At 35.9% G+C, this 25,263-nt stretch overlaps 1 protein-coding gene across 2 annotated transcripts; it reads left to right on the top strand.

The window, feature by feature from the left end:
- Positions 1-9,183: 9,183 nt before the first annotated feature.
- Positions 9,184-23,221, top strand: LOC116095366 (FERM domain-containing protein 3-like). 2 transcript variants are annotated; one of them, XM_031376782.1, is made up of 3 exons: positions 9,184-9,441; positions 19,572-20,027; positions 23,018-23,221. In XM_031376782.1, exons 1-3 carry the CDS (start codon positions 9,315-9,317, stop codon positions 23,104-23,106), a joined length of 672 nt encoding a protein of 223 aa, XP_031232642.1. In that variant the 5' UTR covers positions 9,184-9,314; the 3' UTR covers positions 23,107-23,221. The 2 variants fall into 2 exon arrangements, with proteins under 2 accessions (XP_031232642.1, XP_031232643.1); XM_031376783.1 differs by having other exon boundaries at positions 22,994-23,221.
- The last annotated feature ends 2,042 nt before the right edge of the window (positions 23,222-25,263 follow it).

The following is a 25,263-nucleotide window of genomic DNA, read 5'->3' as shown; positions in this document are numbered from 1 at the left end:
ACACACACACGTATCTGTATTCCACCTAGAAGGCTGGGAGTGAATGTAGTTAATAACCTGGTAAGCTGTGATATCTGTAGGAGTGGACCACACCGTAATCCCCCACACTATTATATTTATTCCAAATTCTTCCTCCATAGACTTTTATCTTGAACATTGATTTTTTTTGTCAATAGAACCCATCCTTAGTCACATGTAATATCTATATGACTGAGACCATGCCAGATCATTAGCCCTTAAATGGCAGAACCCATTTTCATAGTAGAGGTCAAATGAATATCACAAACGGGTTTTGGTGTAGTCACATTTCAAGCTTATTGTGTACATGGGATTGAGATAATTATTACTAGGATTTTTATTATAAAATTACACTGTTCTTAAATACATCTAAAATAGCTACCTGAGGTCATATGCTACAAGTTTGAATGAGCACTGGCTAATTAAGTTGTACTGAACTGGATTTCCTTCTTACTTCATAGGGGACCATTTCTCTGCCTGCTGTGACATTTGCAGGGACACTCACAGAGCACTGATGCTCTTCATAGCTTGTTTGTTCTGTTTTTCCTACAGGACTCAGGAGTAAAAGCCCAAGGGTGGCCCTGCACACAGTGAGCTTTTTTAATCAATCATCAATTAACAAAACACAGTATAGGCCAATATGGAGGGGAGATTTTGATTCTCTCTGACAAATGACTTTATGTTATATCAATCTGACATGAAACTAGCAAGCACTGCAGCATTATATGTTTGTGAGGTTTCTGGGAGATCTTATCCAAGAAAACTCCAGTAGAGTGCATGATATATCCAAGTTAAACAGTGTCAAGATGTTATTAAAGTATATGTCCAAACAGAATGAAAAGAACCATCATTTGTACAAAAGAAGGAATCAATTCTATAAGAAGATTGGTGAACAAGATAATGCTAGTTCTACTCAAAGGGAACTCTTCATTCATGTTTCTGAAGGATACATTGTACTCATGATGGCTTTATTTCCTGCCTAATCTCTGAAAGACACTTTATCTATGGACAGAGGGATGTTTAGTTTTAATTGCCAATTTGATACATTCTAGAACTTCATGGAAAAATAATCTCTTCAAAGGACTCTATGTCAAGTTCATTTCTGGGCATGTCTGTGTGAGTTTATCACAATTATAGTAAGTGAAGTGGAAATGCCCATCCTGAAAGTGGGCAGTATCATTTTATGACTTTGGCTATAGAATGAATAAAAATGAGAGTTTAAACTTAGCACTAACTAGTACGTCTTTGTGGATGAGATGGGACCAATTCCCTTAAGCTCCTTCTGCCAGCTACTGTATATTGCCCATGTGAATAAGACTTTCTGAAGAAAAATGTTGTCTTCAAAGGCTTATTGACTTTGAGATGTAGAGAAGCTGGAATATTGCAGTTCCAAAGCCTAAATAAAATTTATCTTGGGCTATGTTTGCTGCCTAAAGAGTCATTCCTGGTCCACCTCTGTGTCAGTCCTAATATCCCAATAAACAGATAAAAAGCTTTGGAATATATTAATTTAACAAAACCCAGTTATCCTACAACTACAGAACTAAGAATGCTATCAGAACATGAGAATTATAGTGAGATTTCTCAGCTTGGCTGTCTTGGTGTTTCCACAAGTATATTTGAAAAAATATTTTGATTCATGACTTTCTTTGTTCTGTTACTATATAAACTTTATGAAACTGAGTATTAGAATATAGAATTTACTACTTTTATTCATGTTTTTTTTTATTTTTTTATTTTTTTTATTCATGGGTCTTTAAAAGGCCCAGGGCTTCTGAATAAGGGTGAGGTTCTTGTTGTTGTTTGTTTGGTTTTTGTTTTATAAAGAAGAGATAAAAAAGCATTCTGTTGTTTAATATAATGGCAATGAAGATGTAATATACATATATAGCATTTCATAATTCAAAGTTAAAATTTCAGTGAGCCTATTTTAACCAATGTATAAATCTACTAAGCTTACAAAATCTGTTACCAAAGACCTAATGCAGTACATGCCAGTACTAATACTATCACCAACTTGCAGGTAAAATACTGATGAAGGGATTCAAGATAAGACAAATTTCCCTAGTTATCAGACAGGTCAGGTAAATCCACCAAAATAAGGAAAACTGTTTCAGGATAATTTGAGCAGAAAGAATAACATTCTACAGGGACAAGAAGACAGTTGTTTATTACCACTATATTCCTCTTGTGTCATTAACAGAGATAAATAAATAATGTGTTTAGAAAAATATCTCTACATTTTATTTAATAATTTACTGCCTGGCAGTGATCTGAGTAATTATGTCCATATATTATTCATTCCTAACAACCACAGTTGGAGGTACAGAATGTTTGTCCAGGGCTCATATTACAGCATTGCAAAGAGATGCTGAGAGGGGGGAAAAAGTAGTATGTCCCAGAAGCCAAGATTGGCAGCCAAGGATGTCTTTGGTGCCTGTATTTTAAGCTTCATTTTCTATACCTATTTAGCAAGGGCTGGTTTGCCACTCAGAAGAAAGCACCATGACAGTCATGGATGCATTTACCTCATTTGCTTGTTAACAAACCAGGAGAAGGGTTCTTAGTCTTCATTTTATAATTGGAGGCACCAGCACTCCCAAGCGTCTGGAAAGTCTGAGTTATCAACAAAGCATACACACTCCTAAGTATAAGCCACAGAGTTCGTAGCTCCATTAGACATAGAATTCAGGCCTATGAACAACTTGTATTCCCATCATTGGATTATGTACCTCCTCCCTGGTTTCTTCCTTATTTAAAGGTGTTTTTTACTTTATGCTATGGAAAAATTGATTATTTCCTTCAAATAATCTTTGCTTTGCCATTTGGATGTAAAATGTCCACCATAAGCCCATGTTTGAGCACAACAGTTTGGGGCATCAGATTGTGGCACTGTTGTATGAAGGTAAAAGATAGGCCTAGCTGGGGAAGTAGATGTATAAGGAGGAGGGGCCTAGATGTTTAAAGATTGACCCTGCTCCCTTTCTGATCTTTTTTTTTCTTTCATTGTCCACTGAACAGAGAGCAATCTGTTACTTCCTTCTATCATTGACTCTATATCCAACCTGGAAGGACTCTTTGTTTAAATTGTTTCTTGCTTGTACTTGATCACCAAGCTATGAAAAAGAGCTAACACAAAATTGCTGCAAAAAAAAAAAAAAATCAAGTTCTGGCTTTGCTGTGAGGAACCTGACCAATTGGAACCCTTTGTGTGAGGGAAGAGTTTGGAGCTGTGGCCAAACACTATTGCTTTGAGCTATTTCATCTCAATGTAAACATTCCCTCCTAAATGAGGCTCGCAGGACTTGGAAATGAAGTAAAATATGCAGAACACAGGAAGTAAATGAAATTGACAAGGTCGGGAGTCTCCTGAAAGTTACAAAATTTATAAGACCTCTACACAATGTTATATAAGCAGTAATAATTCTCAAAGAGAAGCAACTTTGACCAGCAGGGATCTTCAGCAATGCTGAGTTTTATGAGTTGTTACACTTTCTAGATCGAGACTAGGCAAAGGTTTGCTGGTAAGCAGACAGACAGGGAGAGAGTTCATGGCTAGGTGATACTTGGTGAGATTCTTCCTTACCTTATAACCCGAGACAAAAGCCTGACATTAAAAAACAAAACAAAACAAAACAACTAACCAACCACAACAACCGTTGCAACCATAGCAAACAGCACAACACAACCTTGGAGAAGAGACTGGATATTTTGGCTTCCAGTAGTTTTTTTTTTTTTCTTTGTGTCTTACAGCATATGTATATTTTCTCACCCCCAAGAAAAATCTTTCTCTAAGTGCTGATTCTGTCTAATGCTGTCTCCAGTGCCGGGGATCTCTCTGCTGCTTCCTGTTGTATTGGAGATTTTTTCTGCCTTTCTGTTTTTTAGCTGGCCGAGTTGATGTACCTTATCAGGACCCCTCAACTGTCTCACTAGAATGTGCTTTAGTGGGATGCAACTGCCCTTTGCATCTTATGTCATTCTGTAGGTTACCCTTTACCCATACTGCAAGCAATCCCAATAAACTCAGTAGTTCACAAAGGTAGACTTAGTGAGTGAACATTTTTTTCCATGTGTCCTCAGGAAGCCATACAACACCTAAAATGTTATAACTAGCATTCATGGGACCATTATGGTAGAAAGAGGAAGAGTTTCCCAGTGCCTCATCACATTCTGCTTCATGGTTCACTGAGAAGTATGCAGAACAGGCTGTATGTTCCCACAACCTTCTTCAGCTGTCATGGACTGTATTCTCTGAGCTGTGAGGCAAAATAAACTCTACTTTCTTAAGTTGCCTCTTGTTGGATATTTTGTCTCAGTGAAGAGAATAACATACTGCTCTTAGAATTTTCTCACTGTCTAAACATGAATTCCAAATTTTTCAAATAAACGAATTGCATAGGAATTTTCTTACAAGGGTCTCTGAGTGTTCTGCTACTTATACTAGTCTTAGGATTACTGTACTCCAAACAACGATATGTGTAGAATCTGTAGAAGGGCTGCATATCTCTGCCTCCCTTTTCTTCTTCCTGCAAAAGACAGCTGCATATTTGCCTGGAGTCTGGCAAGGTGAAGAAAAGTAGCAAGGACAACAGAAAAAGTCAGCCTGGCTTGTTTTCCCTCTCTAAACACACATAGAAGCTCCACAGAGCACTTAAGAACTGTTTACTAAAGGTCTCTGAAAAGTACAGCAGATAATTGATTTTTTCAATTTTGAGAGATTAAATGAAATATGTAGTAAGTGGTAAATATTATAATTCACCTTAGTTTAAAAATCATAATATTTTATGATAAAAATCAAATATAATGAAGAAACAAGGTATGCAAGCTGTGGTGAAATTTTGTGCTTGAGAGTTAGGGAAAAGAAAAGTATGGCAATAATTTTCTTCAGGTGTTCTACTTCCTTTATGTTTTGTTTTGGAAAGTATGCTTCTTTCATGTGATCCAACAGGTCACATGTAGTTCTAATAGGATGAGAAATAAATGATCTACATTATAAGTCAACATTACAGAAAAGCTAGTTTTGCAGATCTTAATTAGCTTTATGATTCTAGAATCAGATGGTAGTCTGGACCAAAAATAGTTCAGAATTCTTTGGCTTACTACATAGGATGGCTATTTTGATCACCACAGAAGAGGAAGTGAACACACAAACTAGAAGTAAATAGAGGCAACTTGACTAATTACAGCTTTTATCTGCCTTGTTTGAGCATCGAACAGCAGACTTAAAATTTGCTGAGACCTAGACTTATGTTCAAGAGTTTTGAAAAAACTATCAAGTTAGGTCTCACTATTAGTACAACTTTAGACTCATATAAACATATATGGAGGCACTTTTTGGTATATCAATTCTTGCCAAAGGGATAATTTCTCATTACTGAGCTCTGGCTGTTTGAATGAATCCTTATTATTGATAATTAAGCCTTGAGCACATGGGCACAGGGGAAAATTTCCTGAACAGAACACCAATAGCTTATGATCTAAGATCAAGTATTGCCAAATGGGACCTCATAAAATTGCAAAGCTTCTGTAAGGCAAATAACACTGTCAATAGGACAAAAAGGCAGCCAACAGATTGGGAAAATATCTTTACCAATCCTATATCTGATAGAGGGCTAATATCCAATATATACAAAGAACTCAAAAAGTTAGACTCCAGAGAAACAAATAACCCTATTAAAAATGGGGTACAGAGCTAAACAAAGAATTCTTAACTGACGAATACTGAATGGCTGAGAAGCACCTAAAGAAATGTCCAATATCCTTAGTCATCAGGGAAATGCAAATCAAAACAATCCTGAGATTGCACCTCATACCAGTCAGAATGGCTAGGATAAAAAACTCAGGTGACAGCAGATGCTGGCAAGGTTGTGGAAAAAGAAGAACACTCCTTCATTGCTGGTGGTATTGCAAGCTGATACAGCCACTCTGGAAATCAGTTTGGTGGTTTCTCCAGAAATTGGACATAGTACTATACACCCAGCTATACGACTCCTGGGCATATACCCAGAAGATGCTCCAACATGTAATAAGGACACATGCTCTACCATGTTCATAGCAGCCTTATTTATAATAGACAGAAACTGGAAACAACCCAGATGTCTCTCAACAGAGGAATGGGTACAGAAAATGTGGTACATCTATACAACTGAGTACTACTCAGCTATTAAAAATGATGAATTTATGAAATTCTTATGGAAATGGATGGATCTGGAGAATATCACCCTGATTGAGGTAACCCAATCACAAAAATACACACATCGTATGAACTCTCTGATAAGTGGATATGAGCCCGGAAGATTGGAATGCACAAAGTACAATCCATAAACCACAAGAAACTCAAGAAGAAGGAAGACCAAAGTGTGGATACTTTATTTCCTCTTAAAAGGGGGAACAAAATACCCATGGAAGGAGTTGCAGAAACTAACTATGGAGCAGAGACTGAAGGAAGGACAATCCAGAGACTGCTCTACCTGGGAATCCTTCCCATATTCAATCATCAAATCCAGACACTATTGTGGATGCCAGCAAGTGCTGGCTGACAGGAGCCTGATATAGCTGTCTCCTGAGAGGCTCTGACAGTACCTGACTAATACAGAAGTAGAGGCTCACAGCCATTCATTGGACTGAGCACAGGGTTCCCAATGAAGGAGCTAGAGAAAGGACCCAAGGAGCTGCAGAGGTTTACAGTCCATTAGGAAGAAGAACAGTATGAACTAACTAATACCCTCAGAGCTCCCAGGGACTAAACCACCAACCAAAGAGTACATATGGTGGGACTTATGGCTCCAGCTACATATGTTTCAGAGGATGGCCTAGTCGGTTATCAATGGGAGCAGAGACCCTTGGTCCTATGAAGTTTCTATGCCCCAGTGTAGGGGAATGCGAGGGCCAGGAAGCAGGAGAGGGTGTGTTGGTGAGCAGGGGGAGAGGGGAGGGAACAGGTTTTTTTTTTCTCAGAGGGGAAACCTGAAAAGGGGATATCATTTGAAATGTAAATAGAGAAAATATCTAATAAAAGAAAAAGAAATTCTTCATATCTTATACTAAAAACCAGAAATTCATACAAAATTGATTTTCAAACTTGATTTTTAATTTAAAAAAACATGTCCTATACTTTTTATTTATATATTTTGTTTTAAATTTAAATTTTATTATAAAAACATTGTACATGAAAATAATTTATATTGTTTAATTTTTAAAAACTTACATCTGTAAGAACTATTGTTGATGATAAATGAGAGAACACTTACATCACTGTTCTACAGCCTACATTTTTGTTATATGTCCATTTTATATGTGGAGATTTTACTTCTAATTATAGCTAAAGGGGAGTTGAAAATGGTGGAAGATTTGTGCATTTATAGTATGACAATTTTAGGTTTCAAATTTAAAACAATTTGGTTCAAGGCACAAATTTGAAAACTGTCTCACAGTATATTCTATTTTCGGAAAATAGAAAACAGAAAACCAGGATATTCTGTTTTCAAATAAAAGCATATTGTGCTGTGGATGGAACTACTAACTCATGGGATGAGACTGGATCTCTATGATGTTTGCAGGAGTGAACACCTCTGCCTCCCACTAGTGTGCTGTGGCCTCCTCTTTAAGGATCAATGCTTGCCTCTTACTTTATCTTGGACAGTATAATTACAAGGTTGATTTTTTCTGCTTATATAGACATACTTTTCTTCATTTAGTTGTATATTGCAGGATTTTTCTCACATCATTAGGTTCCTATAAGCATAAATTTTAATGTCTGAATTATTACATATATTGAGTAATATTATCATTGAAAATTTTTTATTGATGTAATAAATGATACGTTGATGAACCTTTTTTTGTCAACATTTCTGAGTATGCGCTTAAATAAATTTCTAAAAGTAGATTTTACCATTAAGGAATGTCAGACTTGTAAAATTCCATATGTTTTGCTAAACTTCTTTTTGTAAATGCTGCCCATTTTAGTCTCACAAAGAAATATAACAGTGCAGAGTTACAAGTGATGGTTTTAAATGTAATCCTTTATCTCCTGAGAAAAGGAAAATCCACTGTCATTATAAAATCTTTGTTTGTCAGTAATGTAGCCATTAGAAGCCAAGAAGTACATACATGCAAGATTATATAATGCACAGGATTTTCTTCTGAAATCAGTGGGAATTAAAAATACTAGCAAAACCATATATATATAAGTGTTTTATGTATTATTATTAATCAGCTAAAAATTTTAGTGATATAGAGTGTACTAAAAAATGAGGATGTTTGTAACCTTAGTGGGCATGCTAGAATGCAAGCATGTTTCTGTCAGAAGCACAAGTGCAAGAGTTTCAAAGTATAAAGAGAATGTGATACTTGACTCCTGCATTTGTAACACATTACAGCTTGCAATTCAAGCTACCAACAGCTGTCAATATGGACACATATTTTAGTCAACTGTTATTACTTGAGTTCCAAGTTTCAGCATGGATTATCATTTATTCATTTTATGAATTTGTCCAGGTCAATTTTCTTCATACACTTTGCTTGTAAAATAAATGAAGTGTTGGCCTCATGATGAGGATGGAGATAAAGCAGGCAAATCACTTTGGTGAGGACAGTGCAGTCTAACATGCTTGCCCCACGTGACTGCTGAATACCACCAGCACTATTGCTTGTCCCAATTGAAACTTTCTATATACATGCAGTACACATCATTATCACTGAAAAATATGAACTACTTAACAAACCACTTCATGCTGAAACAATACTATCGGAACCAGGATATTCTATTTTCAAATAAAAGACCTTATTAAAAATAATTGTGTTTTACTGCTTAAATATTTTTTCATTTAAAAACATTGTGGCTTATGTTATTTTTAATTGGGCAAATCTGCTCTAGAACATAATAGAGATCTATTAAGCATGTCTGAAAAGAAATAATAAAAGTAATCTGTTTCAGCCATTGTAAAATTAGGAAATTTTCTTTTTATTCTGGGGCTTTTAACATTTGTCAGGGATCACTGATCTAGAAAAAAAACTAAGTGAGGACTACGTGTAAAATTTTATTGTTCATCAGAGGATGAGTGAGAATTTATAAATAGTATCCCCTCCCTCCTCCTTGCCCAATGCCTATCCATCATGAGTTATTTTTATTGGCTACATTAAGAACCTGACATTTGATTCATTCACAGTGTGTCCTGCCTTGGTCCTTTGAAACAGAATGGACAGTGAGCAAAAGGTCAAAGCTGTTGTTGCTGGTTGCATATGTACAGGGCCACTACTGCCAAGAGACCCTTAAGAAGATCACATCATAAAATATGGCAAAATGCTTGGTCAAGATCAGGACTCAAAGAAGCCTTCATTTGCACATGATTAACCACTGCAGCAGTAATGTGTTTGTCCGTCTGCTGAAACATGGCTCCAAGGTCATACCTCGAAATGCTGGTACGTGCTCTTTCCCCGCGAGCTGTCATTCTATGCCTAGTTAAGTGTGATTGCTTCTAGCTACATTCTTACCATTGATGATCCAGAGAGAAGCTGAGGATAATGTGGCATACAGTTTCTTTTATAAAGCGTGAAGAAAGAGAGAGAAAATGGGGAGGAGAGTAACAGAGAATGGTACTGAGTGTAAACAAGTAAGTGAGAAGGGAAATTGGAAGCCAAGTTCTCTTGTGTAATAAAATAATAAAGATACCTTCTTTATTCAGTAGTTACAAGAGGAAGGCTGTTGTGTATTCCTCCAGATGGTTCAGTCGCAAAAGATGATGCTGATGAAGCATAATCACAATACTTCTTTACCTTTCATTATGTGAGTTTCTGATCTCAGATCTGTTTCTGAGAAAGAGGCAGAGCTCCTTTTTTTTTTTAATCTTGCAAGTATAATTTTATTAAAATATCAGGCCCACTTCTGGTTTCTGAGGGCTCCCACACAGAGAGTAACATGCACATGAGTAAAATTAAAATTGAATGAAAATAACCAGCTAAATAATGTCAGTCAGGCTGATGTTATGCTCACTTCTCTCCCAAATAACTATCAGGTTTTATGGTATTTTGTGGTCTGGGAAATTGAAATAGAAATTGAAATAAAAAATTAAAATCAGAGCCACAGCCATGATGCTGTTGTAGCATATGTGCCTCTGAAATCAGATCATCAGCCACAATGCTGCTGAAATTATATATGTTCTCATGTTTATGTAATATTTTTGTCAACTGGTTACAACAAAATTTATTCTGGAAAATAGCTGGAATTAGTCATAGCTGAGTAATATTTATAAAATTGACATCTTAGTTGATATTCACTATATTTTTATTATGAGATGAGTAAAGTGTGATGTGTTCTTATTTTAAAACCAATATATTTATTGTTTTGTTTTGCTTTGTTTTGTTTGAGAATGCCTCACGATCCTCCTGTACCCTCCTGTTTTGTATGATTTTATATACAAGTAGTATGTTTTTTATATTTTCAAAAGCACAAATGTGTAGAACATTTTCTTGTGCTAATGCTCTCTGTAACATTTAGGAATGTTGAAAATGCTATATAAAGTATTTTTTGTAAATAGAGTTATTCTAGATATACCAAGGGAATTTCTATAATAGTACATATTAATATGAATCTTTTCAAAACTGAAAAAAATAGAGAATATTTTAATGTAGAAAAATAATAATTCACATAATCAAAATATTATCATTATAAATCAGCATTTCTTGGTTTTTAGGTAATAATGGACAGTGATAAAAATAATTCAGAAAATAGGTATTTCTTCATGATTCCTAAAAGTATATTTGTTAAGGTATATAATATACATTTTATGGAAATAATTCAATTAACTTTAAAAGCCATGAACAAAATAAGTATGAGAATGTTTGCTCTCCACACGATAACTAAATCTATTAGCATCATGTCCTTTGTATTTGGGAGGCAAAATGCCTGGGGAGCCAGGTCAGTAGTAGACTCATTCCTAGTGCATAAGGCTCTTGTTTCCATGACCTACGGAGAGAAAATGTTCCAAAAGGAGTACAGTCATTTCCTATGTGCATTCTTTGGCAGAAGGATATATTTTTCTAGATGACACAAAATGATTGCCTCACACCACAGTTTATATTAGGGTTCACTCTTGGTGTACTTTGTACATGCTATGAATCTGTACAAGTATGTATCAGTATTGCATCATAAAAATTTCACTGACCTAAAATCCTCTTGGTTACTCTTAAAATGACTGTTTTTCTCCCAACCACTGGCAGTCAGTTTTCCATTGCTACCAATCTGTTCTGATACCACGGATGATCATCAAGGACAATAGTATATGTGGAGTGGAACAGGCCTAAGCCTATTAGACACACACCTATGCTGTGTGGCCGACCCAGAGAAGTAGAGTTGCCCAGGCCTTTTGGAGACTAGAAGGCCATAAGTTACAGACATCTGACACTGAGCTCTGCGCTATTGAACTTTCTGTTGGTGTTGCTTTGATTTGATTATAACTGTCCCTGGTCCTTTGGAAATGAAAGTACTTAACTTCCCTTTTTCCCCCTGAGCCTTTACTTATGAGACTTATGAGACTTTGGAGACTTAGAGAGATTTTTAGATATTTATTAAGACTGAACTCTTAAAGAGACCTTGGATTTATAGAGATTTAACTTGATAAATGTTTGAGTTTTTAAAGACAATGACATTTTAAAAAGTTGAAATATTTCATATTATAATCATGATATTAATATGACATCATAGGAAGAAAAAGAAATGTTTATGATTTAATAGTGATGTGTTTGTGTGCCAATTTGACAAGCGGTCAACTGTGTTAGTTTTATACAAACTTGACATAGCTAGTATCTTTTAGGAGGAAAGGTGCTCAATTTAGAATACATATTCTTGAAACTAGTCTCTAGGGGCTGCAAAGATTCCTTGCTGGTTAAGAGAATTGCCTCTTCTTCTAGAGGACCGTGGTTCAGCAATTAGCACCACTGGTTACCATGTATAATTTCAGTTCCAGGGGATCAAAGACACTTTTTAGGTCTCTGTAAGCTGCAGGCATACATTCAGGCAAAATACCTATAAATATAAAAAGAATAGTTTTTTAAAAAAATTCACATATAGGTAACTCTGTTAGGTATTTTCCTGATTGATGATTGGTGTGGGAGGGCTTACTCCACTGTAGGAGGGGCCCTCCATCTCTCAGCTGGTGATTCTGAGTTGTGTAATTACACCGACTGAGCAAGCAATGAGGAATAAGCCATTAAGTAGCAATTTTCCCTGGCTTCTTCTTCACTTCCTGCCTTGAGTTCATATTCTCAATTCTCACAGTGATAAAGTGTGATCTGAGAGTTATGAGATAAAAGAAACCCTTTCCTTTCCAAGTTGATTTTCAGCATGGTGTTTTAACACAGCAATAGAAGCCCTAGCTATTACAGAGTTTCTATTTTTCCAGGATGTTTTAAGAAGCAAAAACCTTTCTCACAAGCCTTGTTTTCATGATGTTCTCCAATTCTATATTTCTATTAGGCCTGACTATATACCCCTTTTCAAAACAAATATACCCAGAGACTGGAAATGGACCTTTCGAGTATTTTAATATGCTTATAGTAATAGCATTTAGTCCTTGTCATATGGAAGGAAATTTACATACACTAACATATGTTTACCTGCTTATGACCTGAAATTTCTACTAATTTATGCATAGGAAGTGAGAACATATCAATTGAGGGAACTGGATCTTGAGTTAGCAAAAAGTCAGAGTCCAGCAAAGTTGTGTCAGAACCATACAAGTTATGTCAGAAGCATACAACTTAAAATCAAGGTTACTGGCCAAGTGCGTAGCAAAGGGTACATAGTTCTCCAAACTTCTTTGACCTAGAACTTTCATGCTGCAGAGAATCTAGGAGCATTTTCCAGGAAACTAGTAACTGGCAGTCCTTCGCCAAGAAAGTCTGAATCTGCATAATGGAACCAAATATACAGTTGAGCCTTTCAGGAAGAAAGTAGAGAGAGAAAAGCAAGAACTGAGGTCACTATTGAAATTGAGTAGACTGAGGACTGAGGTAGCTTAAGTAAGTGAGTGATATGCAAGGAACTTAGGACTTAGGGAGACTGAATGATGGGGAGAGAGGATGAACACACACCCACACACAAACACAAACACACACAAACACAGAGAGAGACACACTGGCTTGAGCAACATGGTAGTCATTGGAGACATTGGTGAAAGCCATTTCACTAGGCTGTGTGAAGAAAGAGGTTGATTGAGAAATTATGGGAAGAGGACTGCTTGGGATCTAGACATTGGTCACAAAAGAGCAGAGAGCAGAGACTGAACAGACTGAGTTCTAAGGTAGCTGGAGTGTGAAATGTAAGATACTGTGGATTCGTAGAGCCCAAGTTGTAAGGACAGAGGATGGGCACACACACAGAAACAAGCACACAGAAACACACACAGAAACACACACACACACACACACACTGTCTTTAGCCATGTAGTAGTGATTGGAGAATTTGATGACAACCATTTTAGTAGGCAATGTGCAGGAAAAAATGATTGGGAAATGTAGGGAACAGGCCTATATGAGTTCTCCTCATGAATTCTAAACATTGTTCACAAAGTGATGCTATTGTAGGTGTTAAAAGAGTCAGTGAGAACACAGGTGAAGTCATAAAGTTGGTAGATGGTGGCCACAAGAAGAGAGCTCACTCTGCCAGATGAAGCTTCCTCAAACTGGGCAGGGAACAAAAAGAATGATGAGATATTGGTAGACTACCACTTTCCTAAGAAACAGTATGTATGAAAACAAGGAAGACTAGGATTCCTGTATGGGGGTGTGTGTGGGAGGGCATTTGCCTAAGTTTCTGTATTTTTTTATGCTGTTTGAAACCTCAAGGATAATTTTTCATAGGCTCAACTGCTGTGAATAAACAAGCAGGATGTTCAGAGGCATGTCTGGTTTGAGATATTCTGAAATGTCCAATTGAAAGTGAATATCTTCATTGGGAAAGTCAATGACATTCAAGAGAATTTTAAAATTAATCCCATGTATCATGAATTTCCTTCAAAAGATTAAACAATATGCTGCTTATTATGGATAAAAAACATTTATATGACTGATGATTGATACCACACACACTGTACAGTAAAATTTTAAAGTTTACTTTATTTCAGACTTAAGCTGTAATATGAACAGCAAATTACTTATTACTTTGGTCCCTATATTGTCTATGATACAATAATAGGTGATATGGCATCAGAATAGGTAGTTATGTAATTGATTGTGAAGAATGAGCACTATAATTGTGATGTAAAACAACAGGCACATAGAGGGTCTGTTCCAGGTAAATGATGAGTGGTCCCTCTGTACATAATGAAGCTATGGTTTTAGTGAATAAAATTAGCTCAGTGGAGAAGAATGGAAAATACACTAGGACTTTGGATTTAGAGAGGTTAGGAAACAAATCTCTAATTAATCCCTTCTTTGGAGAAAGGCAAGTGAATACTTCTGTTATCATAATCACTGGCCTGGACTGCTTGGGTAAATTGAAATATCAGAAATCTAGACAATTTTTAACTTTTATAAGTTGTAGGCTATATACCTAAGAAAACCACAACATTAGCTTTGGTGGACTGCACAGATCTTTGGTAAAAACTGGATTTTAAAGCTATTAGTACCTTCCAGGTGTCAAAGCTCCTTGTTACTCACGCAGTTCACACTAAATTCAGTCAGGCTGTGGGGACGGGTTATAAGGGACCAAGATTAGATGGGTTAGGAGTGCAGTGAAGAGTACATTGTGTGGGATCCAAGGGACAGTTGTAAAAAAATTATCATTTCCTCTGCAGAAGACAAATCATAAAGTACTATTTTTAGTGGCCTGATCTACCTTATAAACATAAATAATCTGTGTGGTTTCTGTGTTGTTAGCCACCCTTAAGTGGACAAAGGCAGAGACAAGGTTATAGGATACTATTGCTAGAATCTACATTACAAAAGGACACCAGCTCTGAGCTGGGTATGGGATTCCAAATACATTCTGAAGGCAGCTATACAGAAGCCATCCACAGCCATGGTGTGTTAATGAGGAGATTAAAGGTAAAGACCTCTAATCAACTGGAGTATCAGAACATTGTCATCAAAGCATGCTGCTGCCTTCAATCTCAAGCTATCCCTTAGTTGGATACAGTAGAGAGATACAGGAATTAGAATATATGCAAAGTATATTACTTAAGGAGGATATGAAAACAGTTTTAGAAACAACAACAAAAGAACACACATCATCTTTGTGACCATACAAATGAAAACAAAGCAAGAAGGGATGGTGTTTGCAGAGTAGTGAAGCATTCACGTACAATGGAGAATTTCATTGTTTTCCAAACAAAAGGGTCCAGGGGGTGTCCTTTTGAGAGAAGTCCTCTCATTAAAAGACACTGCACATTCCTAAAGATCTTGATCTTTGTCTATAGACTCCCTTCTTATTTTATTTTATTTTTTATTTTTTTGTTTTTCTAGGCAGAGTTTCTCTGAGTAACCCTGGCTGTCCTGGAACTCACTCTGTAGACCAGGCTGGCCTCAAACTCAGAAATCTGCCTCCCTCGGCCTTCCGAGTGCTGGGATTAAAGGTGTGTGCCACCACCGCCCGGCTTCCCTTCTTATTTTTTCTCATTTTTCTTATTTAAATGCATTTTATACATCAAACATATTAATAATATTGAGTATTTTGAGAATCAGATAATACAAAAATTGTTCAACTTTTATATTCATATCCTTTCATACCCTAAAAATATCATTAATGAATATTTAATATTATCTGTAAATGAGGATCCTATATCTAACGTTGAATACTAAATTGTTTCAAAGCATACAAAATATTTTTTGGGAGTTAAGCATAGTAAAAGAGCATAAAATATTAAAAATGAATCATTAAAAATATATTCAAAAGCCCTTATATGATACCACCTGACATAGTGAGATAGTATTTAAAATGCATTATATGTCTGTGTACATTGTCTAACAATCGGTTTACTTAAAAAAGATTATCAGTGTTTCTAAGAGAGAAATTATTTTGCCAGTAAGTATATTTTAAAAATTTCAAAATAGCAAAACTTCCCTTCAGTTTTCATGGAGAAAATTTAGAACTTCCTTTTTTCTCCACTGAGATGCAGTTTACATAATAATGTAAGAAGTATTTCAAACAATTCACTGACATTTAGGACATACTCAGTGACAGGCAACTAATACTTTTATCTAGTGCCACAACATTTCATCACCTATAAGGAAATCCTGAACCTCTTAAGCAGTTACTGTTATAGTTACTGTTCATTTCTTTTCTCCAATAGTTCCTGCTGACTCCCCCACCATAATTTCTTCAATTTCTATGGCTCTTCATATATTTGCATTTTCAATGAAAACATGCACTAGGTGGCCTTTTATGCCTGGCTTTTTTCACTTAGCATATAGTTCTGATGTACTTCTGTGCTGTATTATTGATCAGTACTTGCTCCTTTCTAAGTCTGATAATATTGTTTAGAATAGATAGAGCATATTTTCTTCATATAGGCATCCACTGAAAATCATTTTGGGCAGTTTTGCTTTTTAAAAATTTGTATTGCATTTCTATGATCATTTGTAAGAATTTTTAAGAGTATTTACTTAAGTTTTTTGGTTGTTTTGAGAATGTACTTTTGAGTGGAATTACTAGAACATATGATTAATAATTCTAAATTTAAGTGTGAGAAATCATCAAAATTTTCTTCCTAGTAATTAAGCATATCATATTCCTTCTTGCAATTTACAAATTTCTAATTTCTTCAAATTATCACCAACAATTATGTATTTCTTTTTAAGAAATGTTATCATCCTAGTAACCCTAGTGTTCTATAATATTGTAGTTTTGACTTGTAATTCCCTGTTGATTCATGATGTTGAATATGTTTCCTGAAGCCTAGTGGACACTAGCATATATATTATTTTAATTTTTAAGATTATACTATAATTATAACATTTCACCTTTCCATTTCCTCCCTTCAAATCCTCTATCTACTCCTTGATCTCTTAAACTTATGATTACTTCTTTACTTCTCGGTGCATGTGTGTTCTTACTAGGTCTGTATAATATTACTTCTATGTATTTTTCAAGGATTATTTCTAATGGTCTTTTTCATTAATACTAAGAGGTCCTCTTAGGTCAGATCTACTAAAAATTATCTATTGGTGTTTGAAAGATAAAAGCAAAAGGCAAAAATGCTCAACCCTACTCTTCTTGATGAGTAAGAAATTGTGAAATATTTTCTGATTCTCATTTGTCTCCCACCCCTTTTTGGCAGTTTGGTGCTGGTCTATCCAGACATTTGATATTTTGTTTAGTTTTCATTAAGAACCTAAGATTCCTCATTGGGGACCCTGTACTCAGTTCAATGGATGGCTGTGAGCCTCTATGTCTGTATTAGTCAGGTACTGTCAGAACCTCTTAGGAGAAGGAGTTAGAGAAATGACCAATGGAGCTGAAGGGTTTGCAGCCCCTTAGGATGAACAACAATATGAACTAACTTGTACCCTCAGAGCTCCCAGGGTCTCAACCACCAACCAAGGACTGCACATGGTGGGTCTGATTGTTCTGGCAGCATGTGTATAGTAGAGGATTGCAAATTTGATTTTCAGTAGGAGGAGAGGACCTTGGCTCTGTGAAGGTTCTGTGCCTTGTGTAGGGGAATTCCCCGGGCCAATAAGTGGGAGAGGGTGGGGTGGTAGGCATGGGGTTTGTTCTTGTTGTTTTTGTTTGTTTGTTTGTTTTTTGGAGGGGAAACTGAGAAAGGAGAAATTTACGTGTAAATAAAGAAAATATCAAAAAAAAAAAAGATCAAACATGACTTGAAAAAAAAAAAAAAAAGAACCTATGATTCTCATAAGAGAATCAGCCTCTAAGCTTGAAAGGAGGTAGCTGCATTTCCTGTGAGTGGAAAAGACTTTTATCTCTTCCAATAAAAAATTTTAAATTACATACCATTTGATGTAGCAGTTTGCCTCCTACATATACATCTATAGGAAATGGACTGAAATGCAATGGAAGTAAACATTATATGTTTATAAAACTAGATGTAAACTATATGTAAAATAGATTCTATATGTAAAGTGGATTTATATGTAAACTATATGTAAAGTAGATTCTGGAAAACATTTTATAACTAGACTAAAAACAACTAATTTTCCATGGTAACAAAACAGAACTTTCAACATGAAAATATTTAAACTTAAATTTAAAATGTAAAAAAGCAAAACATGACTTTGTGCATACAGTATGGCCACAATTACAAATTAAATATGTTTTACTAAAAATGTGTTGGTATTCAAGTATTTCAGATTTCAGAGGGCTTGCTCATATTTTGGAATATTTTCTTATAGTTTACTGACTGACTGTCTCTAGATTGGAAAGCTAAGATTTCAAATCCTCTGAAATTCAAAACAATCTAAGGTCTGAGTTTCTGAACATTTATATGCTCAAAGGTTTTAGATGTTATAGTATTTCAGATTTTGGGCTTGTGGATCATAAGTCAACTTGTATTCACTATCCATATTGTATGACACTCATCACAGATAGGGATCCATACAAGAATAATGTAAGGATGCCATCAGAGTCCAACTTGGCTAACCAATGAGTTTAGTGGTATTATTTATAGGAATATGGGTAAGGGGATACTTATAGGAACAGATATAACTCAAAGACAGCTGCATCATTAAATGGCTATCTTAATATTGGTGAATTCTCACAAAATCTGGAAACACAGGAGCTTACTGCATGACTTGTAGGCAGCTTGACATGTTTGAGAATGACTCTTTGAGTTATGTCAATGATTCTGAGCCTTTTGAAGACAGCTTAACTGGTCCTTCTCTTCCAGTAAACTTAGTTGGCTTAAGCAACTCAATTTGTCCAGGAGCATCTTTCAGCAGTCTTTACTGTCATATAAGCTTATGGAAAGAGAGGTTTCACACACCGAGTCAGTTTCAGGCACTTTCTGAAGGTTTGGAGTTATTTAGCTACTGATTCTTACTGAGCACCCCTTTAATAAGCTTCACTCTAATGCACAATGTTTTAACTTGGCGAAAATTGTGATACAATAGCCAGAAGCTATAAAATTGTGTCTAGGATGAAGATGATAAAGTATACTTCAGAAGTATAATGTGATTATTCTTAGACAGTAGATTCTATAGTTAAACTAATACTAGGGTATGCTTTCAAAATTTCTCTATTCTTACGTATAGTGTTGAATACTACAAAACTTCACTTATATTTGTAATGTATGGCTGAATTATGTCCACATTTTTTTTTTAAAACTGACCATTGTTGGAGGCTTCCTGACCATTATTACAAATCTAAAGGTACTTGCAACCTTTGATCATTGTTGTTTATTTTAGGATATCTCCAGCTGAGACTTTACAGTTCTATTTACAGTCAATAATACGTGATACTAATATGATTTTGCTTAATGTCTACATTCTACAGAAAAGTTTCACATATTATTTGAATTCCATTTGTTTATACATGCAGGTTTTTATGAAAAGAAAAATCTGGAGTTTAAAATTTATAAAATAATGTTTCTTTCTAGGTGTCCCATTATCTAAAGTGGATGCTTCTGAGGGCATGGTTGCCAGGTCACCAGCGAAAGGAGCTCGGAGTGCAGATTCTCAGAGTAAAGAGAAAGATAAAGTAAAAGAAGAGCCCTCGATCCTCTCTGAACTAGCATACAATCCCAGCACCAGCCTGCTCCCTACCCCAGTGGATGATGATGAAGTAGAAATGCTCTTTGACTGTCCATCTAGGTTTGTGTTAGAAAGAGAAGACACGGATTCATTTGAGGAACTTGAAGCCGATGAAAATGTCTTTTTGATGGCTGAAGAGGAGAAGCTGAAGGAAGCTCGCCAAGCTTTGTCATGGAGCTATTCCATCCTGACCGGCCGTATCTGGCTAAACCCCCTGGTCAAGCGTTGCTCCAGGCTCCTTGTGGTGGGCTTGGGATTGCTTCTGTTTGTATTTCCCCTCCTCCTCCTCTTTTTGGAGTCAGGTATTGATATCTCCTTCTTATTCAAAACATGGAATTTGAGCAATTTTACTCTGAATGCTACTGTCCCCTAAAGGAGTAGGTGGCTGGGAAGGTCAACATTTTTTTTCCTACATGTTGGGCTTCCCTGATAGGAAAAAGGGCTGTATTAAATATTAAAATTATCTTTTTCAGTAGATGCCATGTTCCAAATGGTTCTGGGTCATAAAGCTTTATGCCAAACTCTCAGATTGGTTTTCTGTGCCTTGATATACTTAATACTAGTTTAAATCAAATTATATTTGCTATATGCACTCTTTAAGTAACCAAATATATGTTACTTTTATTGCACTGTAGAAATTCTCTTTATCTTACCTCAAAGTGACTTATTTTTCCTGTTTGTTTGTCATTGTCATCACTATGACATGGAATGTTAATAATTGGAATTTTATTCAGAGTCCAAGAGAACATTTTTCAATATAATTCTTAGTGAAAAAAGCATTCTCTAAGAAATGTTTATACAACTAAATTTAAGCTGGATTTTTCTTTAAGTTTTTAAAGAGAATTTTTATAGTCAAAGAATTTTGGTAAAGTTTTTTTTTTTTTGAAGAAAAAGCTCCATTGAATTTTGTAAGTTTACATATTGTAAAACTAGTGCACAAGGATGTGCCAGAAATTATTTTAATGACTGGCACCAGTTTTTACAAATTATATGTTTGGCTGAAAAAATCTAATAATACTTTATCTGCAAATGATGTAGAAAACCTAGTGGAAAGAAGTTGTAGTAAGTTGTCGAAACAGATGCTGGAACAGGAGGTATAGACAGAGAACATTGAGTGGGCATGAGAGGATCATCTTTCAACATTTAGATATGATAATCTAGTACTTTCATTTTTGTTATATCCGTATATTTAGCCTAGATTAACAGAATGTTTTAACAATAAAGTGAAATTTGAAGAAGAAATACAACAAAGATAGACTAGTTAATTGCATATTGTTCACTATTTGGCGTGAAAGATGATAGGCTAGACAGATGGAAGGTACCAAAGAAGAACTCTGATGACACCTGTGGCCAATTGGCCTCTTATGGGGTAATGCTGGCGATGCAGGACATTCTACAATGTAAGGAACTGATCTCCTGCTCCTCAACTCTATAGCAGTACATTTCAGTGAATCTAAATGGAACTACAGATTTTGAAGTAAAATATTTTTGATCCTTCACAACATCCATTGTGATTCTGTGAAAAAATTCAAAACTGTGTGTGTTGGTGGATATGTGTTTATATGTGTATGTCTCTGTGTGTGCGTATATCCATAAGTGTATATATTTGTACATATGTCAGTGTTTGTTTGTATTTGTGTATCTCTGTGTGTTTATGTCTGAGTGTATGTGTTTGGATATATGTCAGTGCTCATGTATACACATGTCTGTACATATGTGTATCTGTGTGGTTTGTATGTGTCTGTGTATATCTACACATGTCTGCATATGTTTTTGTCTGCACATGTATCTATGTATGCATGTATGTATGTGGGACTCCATATATATGCATATATATACATATATATGTATGTGTGTATCTATATATGTCTCTGTGTATATTGTATGTATATATGGGCATGTGTGTCTTTGTATGTTTTTGTGCTATGTCTGATTATGTGTATATAACTTTGAATATACATGTATATGTGTGTGTTTGTGTGTGTATCTGCATGAGTATGTGGGGGTGTTTGTGAGTGGGGCAGGACAAGACAGTAAAACAAGTAGAAGGGGAGAGAGAAACAAAAGCTATCTTCTTGATTTTTATGATGGACAATATATGCCTTTCTTTTCTGGGTTTCCTTAAGATATTATTTTATTGTATTAGTAATCAGGTCCTCTACTGAAAATAGAGAAAGGATCATCAGATGTCATGCAAATTCAGCTTAGGTAAAGAAGATAAATGAGGGGCGAAATCTTCCAGTACATTGTTTTGTGACATTAATTCATGAATGAAAGGGCCTTGTGCTTTCTGTTAAGAGTGCTTACCTATATTTTCAGAGCAAAAGGAGAAAAAGGTACTGAGTTTAAAAAATATAGGATTCCCACATGTATAAAAATATTTGATTGTCTTCATATATAAAAGTATATAATAGTTCCATACCTGGAATAATGTTCCAACACTATCAGTAAATGATTTCCAAAGTGGGCGATTCTGTCTAGTTCAGTCAGCTCAGACATTTTTGAATTGTGCCCAACCAAAAATGTGAGCATTGACAATCATATGAGCATTCAAAAAATATTCCAAGCCAGGCATGGTGGCACATACCTTTAATCTTAGCATTTGAGAGACAGAGGCAGAGGCAGAGGCAGAGGCAGAGGCAGAGGCAGAGGCAGAGGCAGAGGCAGAGGCAGAGGCAGAAAGGTAGATCCTGAGTTTGAGGCCAGCTTGGTCTGCTAAGCAAGTTACAGGAAAGTCATGGCTATATAGAGAAACCCTGCCCCCCTTTCTCTGTCTCTCATACACACATGAAGAAAAGAAAGAAAGAAGGAAAGAAAATATATTCTAATATTAAAAGGTATCAAATTAATGATATCATGAGACTTAGGAAAGCAGAGATTAAGCAGAAAAATAGACAAATGTTTTCAAAGTGCCAGGTACAACAAACAAATAAAAACAAAACCACAAAACCACTGCATGGCAGAACAGAGTTTTCCTATGGCAGTAAGAGTTGTCAGATGGTTAACTCTCATTTTTTGCATGCAACTTCTCTTTTTATCCTTAAGCTGAATAGAAGAATATCCTTAAGCTTCATGACATTGTCCATGAAGAACAAGTCCTCAGAGATGCTTTCACCTCTGGAGTGATTCCTGGGGCTGTTGTAGCTGGTGGGACTTGAGTATCTTTGGTTAAAATTTTCTTGACTTTGGAAAGATGCTGAAGGTCTCTGCTTACATATTTTCCTGCTTCTTCTCTCTTTCCCTGTCTGTCTTGGACCTGCTTCTGAAGTTCCTGTCTCTATGCCATAACTAGAGTCAGCAGGACCTGCATATGTTGGACCCATCCAAGATTTGTTTTCCACATTCCAGCTTCAGTCTCTGACTGGGAAGAGAAGTTCATGAGTAAGTCCAGGGGAGCTCAACTGTCATCACTTCAGAGAGGAAGAAAGAAAAACCATTTGGGCCTCAGGCTTCAGCTGTATTCACCCATCCTCCAGTAAATCCAATTTGAACCTTCTTCTAGTAGTCTGTCTTTTATATACTTGGATTGAAATGGTGACCTTATGGTGGGTAATACTTACATTTTTACACTTTGCAATCTTACTACAAAGAAGTAATAAAGAAGCTTATCTTTGCTGAAGCTTGGACATCACATGTTGTCTGTCATAGACAAGAGTCATCATAGCCTCTACCAATGAGAAAAGGAATTAAAAATCAGTTTATAATAGAATGTTGGATGGAACCATGCAACCCAATTTTGCACCTTTAGTTACTGCAAATATCTCTTTGGAAAGATCACCAAAGCCATTTTTATGCTTTCAAAACTATTCTTGACAGAATTAAAAGCTATCAAAACATATCTTTAGGTTCCAGTATCTTCTCCACCTAAAATTGGTTCTTCTTATCCACAGAATTATCATTCTAACCATTTACTTTATAAGAAATTAACTTTTCAGAGTAAAGAAAGAAATCAGGAAAAATTGTTTGCTAGCTACAATTCTTCAGAAGGTAAAATTCTACGTTTTGTTCTACTCTAATTTTATTGACATAAGCCAGCTCTAAGTTGCCTTGTCAGCCTGAGTTTTCTGGCATGGGTGATCTCCTGGTTCTTTAAATGGCAAATCAGACAAGACCAATGCTCCCTGTCTAGCCATGTAAATGCATTGTCCTCTAGGCATAGAATTACCATACAGCATTTTTGTCCTGCTTAGGTTTCTATCACTGTGAAAAAAACACTAGGACAAAAACAACTTAGAGAAGGGGAGGATTCATTTGGTCTTTAGTCATCATTACAGAGAGCCAAGGCAAGAAATCACAGCAGGAACCTGGAGACAGGAACTGATGCAGAGGCCATGAGGGAGTGTTGCTTACTGACTTGTTCCACATAACTTGCTCAGCCTGGTTTGTTATACAACCCAGCACCACCTGCCCAGAAAGATCATCATCTACACTGGGCCATGTCTTCTCATGTTAATTATTAACCAAGAAAATGCCAGTGGATCTATTTTCTTAATTGAAGCTTCATCTTTTCAGATGACTCTAGCTTATGTCAAGAAGACCAACAAAACAAAGCAAAACAAAACAAAACAAACCCCCAAATCAAAACAAAGCAAAACAAAACAAAAGCCTCCAAATACTCAAAACAAAACAAAACAGAAACAAAACCTAAGTAGGAAAATTGACCCTTTGTCAACATGGCATACTAGTACATTATTAAAGCATAGCCTTTTCTTTTTGGTTTATCCCTAAGATTTCATAATAGTGTTAATATCACAATATAATATTACATTTCAACTTCTAAAAACCCCATAGTCTTTAAAAATACAAGCTCTTCAAATGCTCAGTCTCTTTAAAATACTTAATCTATTTAAAACTTGACACACTCTGAAATATCCAAGGTCCTTTAACTATAGGTTCTTGTAAAAATCAAAGCAATCAAATTCTATCTATACCTGCTTGAAAGGCTAAGATTAGTAACACAAGTTACAGCTCATGCAGGCAAGGACATGGAATAAGGGAAAAGCTGCTGATGGGAGTGCTGTACAAACACTATGGAAAGCAACATGGCAGTTCCTCAGAAAATTAGAAATTAATCTCCATTGAGACTTAGCTATACTGCTTTTGGGCATATACCCAAAAGATGTTCCATCCTATCATGAGAACATTTGCTCAACAATGTTCATTGCAACTTTATTCATTGTAGAGTGTGGTTTCTACCGCCCTACTTTAAGCTCCAGTAGAGTGCGCTACCAGCCACTGCCCTAGCTCCCTTGGATCCACAGATAAAAGACACACATACACATACACATAGCTCATTTTTAACCTGCCTTATGGCTCAGTGGCTGAGCTCTTCTAAATCTCCCATGGTTAAAATGCCTTTACCAGATCCACACCTCTAAATCATCTCTCAACTTAGTTGCTCAGTTACCTTTACCCCTGGCTTAACACCTCTAAATCTGCCCTCAGCTTAGTTGTGTTTCTAATATCCCACCTGAGGAAGCAACCAATGGTCACTCCACCAGAGATCTCAAGTGACTGATGGCTCTCTCTGCCTCTCAA

Source organism: Mastomys coucha, unplaced genomic scaffold (assembly GCF_008632895.1).
Source record: "Mastomys coucha isolate ucsf_1 unplaced genomic scaffold, UCSF_Mcou_1 pScaffold18, whole genome shotgun sequence".
NCBI classification, from domain to species: domain Eukaryota; kingdom Metazoa; phylum Chordata; class Mammalia; order Rodentia; family Muridae; genus Mastomys; species Mastomys coucha.
This window is presented reverse-complemented; position numbering and strand designations above follow the sequence as displayed.